The sequence below is a fragment of the Tyto alba genome, unplaced genomic scaffold (assembly GCF_018691265.1).
Source record: "Tyto alba isolate M040663 unplaced genomic scaffold, T.alba_DEE_v4.0 Super-Scaffold_27, whole genome shotgun sequence".
Classification (NCBI taxonomy): Eukaryota; Metazoa; Chordata; class Aves; order Strigiformes; family Tytonidae; genus Tyto; species Tyto alba.
Window position 1 is genome coordinate 14193835 of NW_024881301.1, and position 10992 is coordinate 14204826.

Sequence of the window (10992 nt, forward strand, 5' to 3'; positions counted from 1 at the left end):
AGTAAGAAGCACACATTTAAGGCTGAATTTTAAAATCAAAATAGATAATTCAGCATGTTAAAATGGGCTGAAACAAGACATTTGTAAGAAAGCATGCAGGATGTGCAAAACCATTTGCACTCTGCTATCTGAAAGCTACAGAGTTGATGTTAGTGATGTGACACCACAATCACAAGGCTGCTGTTTCAGCTCTAACCAGCCTTCAAGCATCTTCCTAGCCTTCCTCTAGCATCTCAGATTCCTCTGCATAGACCCAAAAGCATTTGCTTCTAGACAGGTTCTTGAAGAACTGAAATTATTACCACTTGATTTTCAGGCAACAGTGTAGCTGATGTACGCATCGGCAACAAACCTGAAACTCACTTTGTATTAAAGATTAATATTCTAATTACATGCCACAGCCCATTTCTGCAGGTTTTGGGTTAAATCAAGCTGTTATTTCCACAATAGCAGAGTTCAAGCTGCCTTCAGGAAAGACAGCCACTGCCCATACGTACTGGAGCACAGCAGAAGAGGTGGCTGAAGACGAAACAGGGGCTAATCAAAGGACAGGGAGCAAGGGAGAACACAAGAGTCACGAACTCAAGATCCTTAAACTGAATAGTCTTCAGTTAGGCCCCAAATTAACGACAAGTTGAATTTGTATCTGCTTTCTAGCTTTTACACCTTCAAGAGGCACTATAGCTACAAAAGTATGCCTTTCCTTGCTCTTAAGAGAACGAGGAACTCCTTTAAAAAAAAAAAGAAAAAAAATCCAGACTTGCATTTAATCATCTGCTTGCAGGAACTTGAGCATTAGTCACCAAATCTGACAAGATTGTCAATGCAAGAGTCAAGATTAGTACTAATAAAAGGAAGAGGTAAGACCAAGCAACACAAGGAAAAAAAATGAATATGCGAAGAGAAGGATACATAATTAAACGAAAGGAGGGGAAAATATTGGTGTAGCAGGAGTAAGCCAGACTTCTGGCAGAGAACAGGTATTACAAGATAACAGAAGAGGACAGAAATCTTGCCTAATAAAAAGAAACAGAAAAAAAGTGAAAACAATAAAGACAAATATAGGTACAGCATAGCTTAGGAGTAAGAGCCATCAGACTGCAGGGAAGAAGGTCAATAATAGCGAGAACATAAGGAGGTGGAAGGAAGCAGAGCAGATTATGAGAGGTAATCAGAGACCCCTCAGAGCAGCAAACACAGAGACCCATGTCTTAAAGTAAAACACTTAGGCTTCGAGGACCAACATATCCTTCCTTTAAACTGTGCAATTAGAAGGCAACTAGAAAAGGGATGAGTTTTTACAGCTTGTGGCTTTTTGAATCTGACTCATGATTTCTCTATCAGCCTACAGCTGATGATTTAGAAATGGTATGCCTCATTTTTCTACTTGTGAGAGGAAAAAGGAAAGAGAAATAAATTTGTAAGAAGATATAAGGAAAATTCTTAGAGAGGTTTCTAGACCAAAGTCAGCCAGAACTTTCCTTCCCTGTGTCAACCTTTTTTTATGTCTTCATCTTTCTCCATCTAACACTTCAGTGAAGTTACTCATTTTGTTCAGCCACAAGCAATCCTCTTGTACAGTGCACAAAGTAAAGGTAATAACTTTTGTCCTCAATTAATGGTCTTCAGTGTTAATACACAGCTAAATTTTGTAATAGAAATTATTTTAAAATAATATTCTTTAATTCCAAATTAACAAATCCATACTACCTTAGTGCTACCTTCTAAGATATAATTAAATGGTCACTCTTTGTCTTGTCCCATTTCTACTCTACACAAGGAAACCAGCTGTGGTCACCATACAATTATTTCTACGTTCCACTCCTTGTCCTCTTTAGAAAACCTGTAAGTTTACCTAGGGATCACATCAATTTTTATTATACGAAGATAAATACTGTGGTAGATATGCATTTCCAAGTGCTGCTGAGCTCTGTTCGTAGCTGTCAGTCTCTTCTACAGATGCTTAAGTACAGATACTACATTCACTTTCCTCTGACCTGTCCAGATATCAACCCTTCCCAAAAAGCCTGAATTTGCAGAGCTCACATCTCTTTTTTTTTTTTTTTTTTTAAAGTTATTCTAATCATATTCTAATTTTTCCTGGAGCTATCCATTTGCTTGCTCATTCAACAAGTATGTGTGCTTGTGGCAGAATTCTGACTCCACTGAAGCCACTGCCATCACATTTGATGGATCCAGAGTTTCAAGCAGGTTACAGCTTTTCTAAATTGAAAACACAGCACTGTTGGATACATTAAGAACTTTCACCAGCTGTTAATAAACCCTCTCAAGTAGATGAAAAAGTAGTTCTCTTAAGTCTTCTCTACCTCAGCTATGTCTTTGCAGTCTTGTATTCACACTGTATGAGCTGACTCATCTCCTTTTGTTCCTCTTAAACTGCACAGCAATAAAATTTGGTAACATAGCTGTGTGAGTCACGCAGGCTAACTTAAGGTTTTATCAGGAATAGAACAATATTCATTTTGTCTCCTTACCAGATCCAATGCTGTAATGTGCTAAATTAATTCAGAAACAAACAGTGAACACTCTCCAGTTTCCTTTTAACACACATTATAAAATAGCTTCCCCTCTTTATAAAGAGTTAAAAGTTCACTGCCAACATGGATCCAGGATGTTATGCACCTTTAATCCTCTTGTCACCTGCAACATACCTGCCGCACACTTGGCAAACGCAGTCACGCTCGGGTCAGATTCATTCACAGCACTGCTGCCATGAGGGTCATTTTCACTGCCTGTCGCTCTGATCACATCTTGCTCTCTGAATCATCCTGTTAAAGGCACGCTCTTGCTCTCTCTGTCACACCATACACTGCCATTGTCTTCTTTTACAAAGCCTTTCTCATGCTACCCCAGTCCTACTCATCACCTCTCACTGGGAACTGTGGAGTAAACTGTCATCTCCAACCAGCCCCTGAAGCTGCACTCCATTACCCATTGCATTTTTTTTTTTTTTTTTTTCAAAAAAGTATCTTTGTGCTTTCTTCAGTCATGCCCCACAGGGACATCATATTAACTCTCTGCAGCATCATGGCAGATGTCTCATTTTTCACCTTACTCTTCAATCACTGTTAACAACAACTACAATTCCACTTCCCTTTCTACAGCAACATTATTACAGCACTAGTCAAGAAAACCTCCATTAAATTACAAATGTGTTACCTTTTACTTTAAGTTGTTAAGAACATCAGGGGCCCAAAATTCCTCAAAGTTCTTGGCTCTTAAATTATCCTTACAAACAAATGCAGATTTCAGACAACATCAAATTAGTCTTTATTCCTTCACTGCCTACTTACCATTTGCAACATTTCTGCATATAAATATAGGTAACCAAGGTCACCTATCACTGCTGGCAACTTCCTTCCATTTCCTTTGTGCAGGCATTTGGAATATGCTGCTTTTTTTGTTAGCCAAAGACCTTAGATTGTTATGTTGGGATCTTTCCTTAGCTTATTTTGACCTCCCCCACCAGAGCTGCCTGCACTAGGGTCCCTAGCCATCTGCCTACATTCACAGAGAGCCCACGTAACCCCCAGTGCACAGGATGCACCAACATAAGCCATAGCTGGAAGCCTTCCAGTTCACCCTTACGTACTGGGAACCACACTGATGGCACAAAGCCTAGCATAAATAAGGCCTAAGCTTTCTCTCCTCCACAGAGCAGCAGAGCAAGCAGGAAGAGATAAAGTATCAATTCACTGAGGCTCCTCTCTGCTGTCTAGTGCCACCTTCTTCCTACCTTGACTTCCAACATTAACATATCTATATAGATATCTATCTAAAAACTCTTGCAGGGAAAGGTGAAGCTCAAAACATCAAACCTTACTATTTCTAAATACAGATGTTCCTGAATACCCTTGAACAAAATCTGAATTCAGAGCATAATTAAGACTTAATTCTAGAGGTACTATTTATTTTAGCAGTATTCATAGCAACACCTGTTTTGAAATTTAAACAGGAAACAAAACTACTCCCAACCATTATCTTTCAAAAGGGTCAACAAAATTAGAAGTAAAATGTCAGTGCAGTCATTTTCCTCTACAAATTCTGCATATTTTTTCTTGGTGCTCCACAAAAGACTGACAGATGAAAACGTCTTGATGCAGACAAACTAAATTTGCATTTATTCATCCTGTATTTCTCCATGCTGCCTTCCAATACCTGGGCACACAAGGGTGTAAGAAGGACATGAAAGTCATTAAAACTGCCAAGACAACATAAGCTATTCCTCTCCAGCATGTTTCACCCTGAGCCCTCTGAGTACCATGAAAGCCACCGCGTAGTCAACTTTTCTGTGATCTTTTTGATTCAAAGCCAGAATACTCTATGAATTATGTCCTCCCGCTGAACGCCTGGCAGATTTCCAAGACAAAAATCTGCATAGTACTTGCTTCTGATAAAACCAGCAGTAATTTCCCTCTGTGCTTTCTCTTCTAGGGCCAGAGGACAAGGCAAAAGAAGGGCCACCTATAGGCAGTACCCGCAGAGGCACACACCCAGAAGGGAGAGGGAAGGCCGAGGAGTGCACGCCAGCCCTCAACAGCCAACGGCTGGAAGCCGGCATGGTTTGGTTTTTCAAATACCCATCTTTGCTCCCCTCTGAGAGCCCCATGGCTGTTCTTCTTCAGGAGCTCAGTGCAACACCCAAAATCAGCGTCTGCCTTTGCTAAGTCAGGGATCTGGCACTAACAAAACATGCAGGGAAAACCCTTGGTTTCCCAAGCCTGCTCATCCCCTAAATTGTCCTGAGAGAAAGAGGGGGTGCAGCCGGCACGCTGAGAAGGCAGAGCCCCTTATCCAGCTCACAGTGACAACGTGACCCCAATGAAACAGCCTCCAGTGCCCTATGGCCTCCTGATGCCGCTAAATACTGGGCGTGAGGTCTATTGCCAGCTTTTGTGCAGGTTTTCTACTCCTGTATCTATCAATTCATTATTGCTTCAAGTTTATAACGCTTATAAGTACTGTTCTGCAAGAAGAGAGTTTGGAGTCAAACCACATGTTTATACCAAACATTTCAGCTCGTTCAGAAGTTACTTTTTATTGCATCTGGCACATTACTAGATGCCACCATTAGCTCATTTCATATAAACTGCAAGTAACAAAGAGACAGCTGAAACACCCATCAGGTAAAATACATTCTACTCTGTATCTCCATGCGGGCGTCCAAGCAACCCACATTTCTATGGTATTTAGATGCCAGTTACAATGATTTATACTAAGGCGACCACAGCAAGCTCTTCATTTTTTGCATATTCGTGCTTATTTCTTACTCACTTCAGTTCTGGTAAAACGATAAGGTTTGCACCACGCAGTGAAAACATCGCTTCGTGAGTGCCTCCAAAGCAAACTCCGCGACACGGCTGCGTTTGCTCCTGGCTTCGCCCGAGCCCCACTGACAGGCATGACTGATCACATCGTTCCTCGCCATCCTGAACAAAGCCCAAATGTTCGCTACCCAAAGACATCATTCTTTGGGGAATCCTTTATTTGCCCACACAGGAATCTGTTGTTTACAAAACTAGAAACTAACAGCCAGTATTTGTTCCTGTGAATTATCTGAACCTATGCACCAACTTACAGCTATACATTTTTTATGTATCGCTAGAAGAAAATAGCCTTACAGCTCGGAGCGTTAACCCACAGAACTCCTACTGTTCTAACAAACCACTGACACAGGCACTTAAACCTAAATTGTCTGAAATACAAAGGCAGGAAAACAATTAGCAGGAATCCTTCCTGATCCTCCTCTTGCCAGGGATTCAGGTAATATCAATGCTTATGCGAAAATGAACAACTGAGTGACATTTTCGTTCTTTTTATTTCTATTTAGCCAAAAGCTTATTATTTATTTTTTTAACAATATAACCAAGTATTAATAGACCACATAGATATAACTGGAAAGATCTGAGAATCAGTCTCTGGTTTTGGTTAAGGGCAGGGATCCAACTCAAAGACTGTTTTTCTGCTCCGGTATCAGTGAAACTCATCTTTGTTTCCTATCTCAGGGACATTTTCTTCAATTTCTTGGTATTTTTACTTGGAATTTCAAGTATTGCACATTAACCAGAAAACTGCTTTGGAAAAGTACCATCCATTTCTACATAATCAGTACTTTTTTGTAAGAAAACTTTAATTTGTATGTCAAGAGCAAAATTAATGTGTCCAAACAGCTTCATGGCCTATGCTATGATGTACTGCTCCCCAAGTCATAGCACCAGGGCAATGGTTTTTCTCTCATTGCTGCTAAACAGAATACATGAGCCTAGGAATAAATACCCGTTCAAGAGGCTCAAGTTGTAATTGGCTCAGAAAGCTCATTAATCATCACCTAAGAACACTGCAGAGAGCAATAAGCAAAAGAACCGGGACAGTTCAAAAGATACCAAAGAGAAGCAAGCCCACTGTCAACTCTTCACTATTCAGTATAGTGAATTACCAACGCTCACCGTATCACATACACGACATTTTCCAGTGAAAACCTGTTACAGGTTCTACATACCAAAGAGGAATAAAACCCAGCTAACCGGGACCACCTTTGTTTCATGTTGTTGACTGTTACTCCCATGAACACACAAAATCCTTTGTGAAAGCTTGAAGGCTGAGCAGTGGACTATACTGCAGAAATCTATTCAAAGTCTGGGAGATGAGGAAGACCAGGGGCAGGGAAAGGACCCCAGGAGGAATAGTGCCTCCTTTCAAATCCACACGCCTACCAGCCTCTGGCTGATGCAAAAGCAGAATCACTGACTACAGCTTATGAATGGACATCTGGCAGAAATCTCCCCTCCTCCATTATATGCACTGAAGGGGGTCCTGTCCCTGGGTTATCTCCCCCCATCATGCTTTCCTGGGAGGTCTTGGCAAACTCAGTATCTTTATATAAATATATATACACACACACATACACACTAAGATTTGAAAGAAAAATGCACACGTATGTGATATTAACTGATATACAACATAATACATACAATAATAAGTTTAAGAAAAAGAGAAAAATAATCAAGGCAGAAAGATAAAAAAAAGGTCTCCTCTATCCAAAGATTTAAATGCAGTATCAACACACACAGGTTAGCACATGTTAACTAAAACATTTTAAAAGATTAACACAGATGTGGAATGCAACTTTAGCATAAACTAAACAAGCTGAATGTCAGTGTGGGGTCTGAATGTTATATGCAGGTATATCCAACACCTTCCTGTGGGCCACTGAAGATGTACTGTAAGAGGAAAGAGAGTAAGCCCACAAATAGCAAGGAAAAAGCAACAAAATAAAGAAATACATAGTAGATCAATATATTTCCTACCGTAGGAAAGAGAAAGGAAGAAGTCTGATATAATGTCAAAACACCGTAAGTAAAAGCAGCACACAATATGCAATACAGAACTCTTCAACGCTTTTGTGACATGCAGATGCCTTGGTCAGGAAAGTATTTTCCTGGAACTTCTGGGTGTTGGTCTGGCATTTTATTAACATTACAATTATCCATTTTTAAAAACAATTTTAAAAGCACATCAGACCACATTTAAAACTGAAGTCATCATTAGACTCATTTTAATTGTGGAACAAAACTATGTCCCTTCTTCCACTGAGTATATTTTGATATTTGCATGTACCACTAGCTCCAAAGTAGATTACTGTAAATCTCTGCCAAAAGACTTTGCGGACAGGCACTGTATTCAAAGGCTTCATTAAATTGTAACACCAGACATAATATCTATGTTCTAAACGCTGAGGGCTCCCTTAATCCCATTTTGTGAATTTACCATAGCTTTCTGCTTTGCATAACTTTAAAATCCCAAAACCTCCATCTTCCTGGAGAATTCGGTGATGGACTACATTGGTATTGGGGAATACCATCCTCTGTGGGATAACTGCTTGCATCCCTCTGCTAACTAGCTTTAGTTTCTTTTCAGAAATCAAGATCTACTTGCAACAAAAAAATATTCCTTTCCATGTTCATAATCAGAAGCTTTGAATTTCTGAGAAACAGACATGTGCCCTTCTTTTCCTTTCCAATGCAGAATGTGTTTTCCTGAGTATTTTAAAGAAACAGAGGGTAGGTGCCAAGCCCCTGGTAGGTGTACACGTCTTTCTTATTTACTTAAGGTCCGAAACAGATCAATTTAGAGGCATGCTAATGGGTGCCTTCTGATGCCAAACTATTTCTGAAAGACACTGTAGGATGAGCAATACGGCCAAAGCAACTCCAAAAGCGGGCGCTATAGGTGGGGATGACACAGTATTACGCACCAAAAGGCGACGCAATTATAAAACGCTAAACCCGCATCCACCTCCCCCGCGCCCACACGCAGGCCACCCCACAACCAAGGCGACGGCTTCTACCTTTCCCCCCACGAAACCGCCGACGGTGCAGGGAGACACACACACACACACACATATCCACCCCCCACCACCCACGGCACGGCTGAGGAGCCGCGCGCTCCCTCACCGCGGCCCGCCGGCGGGAAGCAGCCCATCTCCGCCCGGCCGCCGCAGCCGGCGGACAAAGGCAGAGGGAGCGGGGCTGCCGCTGCTGCCGGGCCGGGCCGGGCCGTGCCCGGGGGGCGGCGGCGGGTCCCGGCGCCTTACCTGCGGCGGGCGGCGGGCGCTGGGGCTCGCCCTGCTCCAGGGTGACGGCGCCGTCCCGCCAGACGCGGAGGTGGGCGGCCGCCCCCGGCCTGGCGGCGGGGGTCTCGCCGCGGCGGGCGCGGGCCCGCAGCGAGCCGCAGCACTGGTAGCACACGGCCCACGCCTGCTCCTCGTTGATGGGCTGGTTGTACAGCCTGAGGATCTCCTCCAGCGACAGCGCCTCCGGCTGCCCGCCGCCGCCGCCGCCCTCCTCCTCCTCGTCGGTGGGGCGGGAGGCGCCGGGCTGGGGCTCGGCGCCGCGCTCACCCGGCAGCGCCATGCCCTGCCTCCGCCGCGGTGCTCCTCGCCTCAGTGAGCGGCCCCGCCGCAGCGGCGGCAGCTGCTGCTTGCGCTGCTCCCGCCTGTGCTGCTGCTGCTGCTGCTGCTGCTGACGCCCGGTCCCGCCGTGCTCATCCTCCCCGCCCCGCTAGTGCCACCGGGCCGCCGGGCGGGCGGGCGGGCAGGCAGGCAGGAGGAGCGGCGCCCGGGCCGCCCGCCGCCGCCGCAGGGGCAGACAGCTCATAGCAACGCAATGGCGTCCCCGCCCGCCCCCCCCCGCCGCCGCCGCCGCCGCCGCCGCCCGGCGCCGCAGCGCCCCCTGCCGCCGCCCCGGCCCTCACGGCGGGCGGCGGCCCAGCTGCGCGGGGCGGCGGGTTTGGCTGCGGCCCCCGCGGAAATCTCCGCGTCCGTGGGCAGCGCTTGCATCTCCTGTGGAGACGCCGGGCTCCCGCGTCTCTCATAGACACGGGTGACAATGCGGTTGTTCTCGCTTCAGTTCTCGCTGGTTCTGGCGCCGGGGGTGGGTAACAACCCCCCAGGCGGAAAGCAGGGGGCCCGCCCGCCCCCCCCCCCCAACCCACACCTCCACCGCGGACGCGTCAGGTTTCGGAGGAGCCTCCGCAAGCGCCGGCTTCCACAGCCGGAGAGTGGCCGCGACCCCCGCGCCGCCCAGGCTCCACCCCGGCAGCAGCGAGGCAGGAGCCCCCGGGCCCACAGCAAGGCGGGCGGCAGGGAAGGGGCGCTGAGGGAACCGCCTTCCACACAGCGGGGAAGGGGCGCCCTTACCCCTCACACACCCGGAGGGCAGAGCCTGCCCCTTTCTGCAGGCTTCTCCCCGAGCCCCTGTACCGCCCGGAGCACCGCACACAGCAACAGCGCCTTCCTCTTCCACAGACTAAACTCAGAACTCCCAGCAAAAAGCCTTGGGTTTTTGTTTTCTTCCATATCCCACCATTTTACCTAACATACGTAAAAGGAAATTAAAATTTTCCTCTCAGCACCTGCTTTATATTGAAGACAAGAAGCGTGTAAATGACATGAGCATGGACACACAGCACCCAGATCTCGCCACCCACCCCCTGCGTCTTATCTCACTTCTATGGAACGTGGGTGCTTTTTTTCCTCTCACAATGACATACATGTGTGTAACACACCGCTGCAAGTAAGACATAACTTGTAATTAAATAAAGCTATTTAATTTTGCAATATCCACCATACACTATGATCCAGCCTTTCACGTTATATTAGATATAAAGATACTCTCTGAAGCTTTGATCAGGGTCCTGTACAGGCAAATGAACATTTCGATCTTTCAGGTATCAAAAGAAAACTAACACAAAAACAGATCTGTAAAGTATTTGAAACCTGTTAGCAGCAGGGCCAATAAGCACATAATCTACTATTATAATGACAAGTTAAAACTAAAGTGCTGCAGTAGGCAGTATTTCACACTTCTTGAAAAAAAGACAAAAATAGTGTCACCCTACCACACTCCTGATTAAATATACATGCAAAATGCCAACGTTCACTCCTACTGTAGGTGTTGTAAGCTTCTCCAGGATTAGCTATTTTTTTGCTCCAGCACCAGCAGCAAGTTGGATCTTTCTTTTAAGTAGAATAAAAGGAGATGGGCATCAGCTGTCAAAGATGTGGAATGGCTTCTACAGAAGAAATCAGTTTTGGAATCTTCCACCTCAAAAAGAGATGGCTGAAGTGGTGAAAAACATGAGGCATGGTATGGAGAAGTTCTGTAAGTCCAATTGCTCACCATTTCTCAAAGAATGAAGACTAAAAGACACTCATCAAAAACACCATTCACAGGTTTAAGACAAATAAAACCGTAGATGGATAATTAAGTATGGAGGTGAGTGTCAGAATGATAAAATCATGAACAGCTGTTAAGCAAAATGGCCTAGCTACAACTTCTACCTCAGAAACTTCCTAAGATAATGTCAGGAAAAAGACATCAAGTTAAACCACTTAAACCCAGCACAGTTACTAAGGTATCCAAGTCATAATTTTAAATATTAAAAAAAAAAAAAAAAATGAAAATTATTAAA

The 10992-nt window shown here is 44.8% G+C and overlaps 1 protein-coding gene across 4 annotated transcripts in view; it reads right to left on the reverse strand.

Moving 5' to 3' along the window:
- The window catches only part of SPIRE1 (spire type actin nucleation factor 1), a 129021-nt gene extending 119853 nt beyond the window's left edge, over positions 1-9168 (reverse strand). For 2 of the 4 annotated variants that reach the window (XM_042798047.1, XM_042798046.1), the window contains exon 1: positions 8615-9168. In XM_042798047.1, the coding sequence (XP_042653981.1) occupies positions 8615-8933 (319 nt within the window). In that variant the 5' untranslated portion in view covers positions 8934-9168. The remainder of the gene's footprint in view (positions 1-8614) is intronic. The other 2 variants (XM_042798049.1, XM_042798048.1) reach the window with 2 other exon arrangements.
- Positions 9169-10992: the final 1824 nt, after the last annotated feature.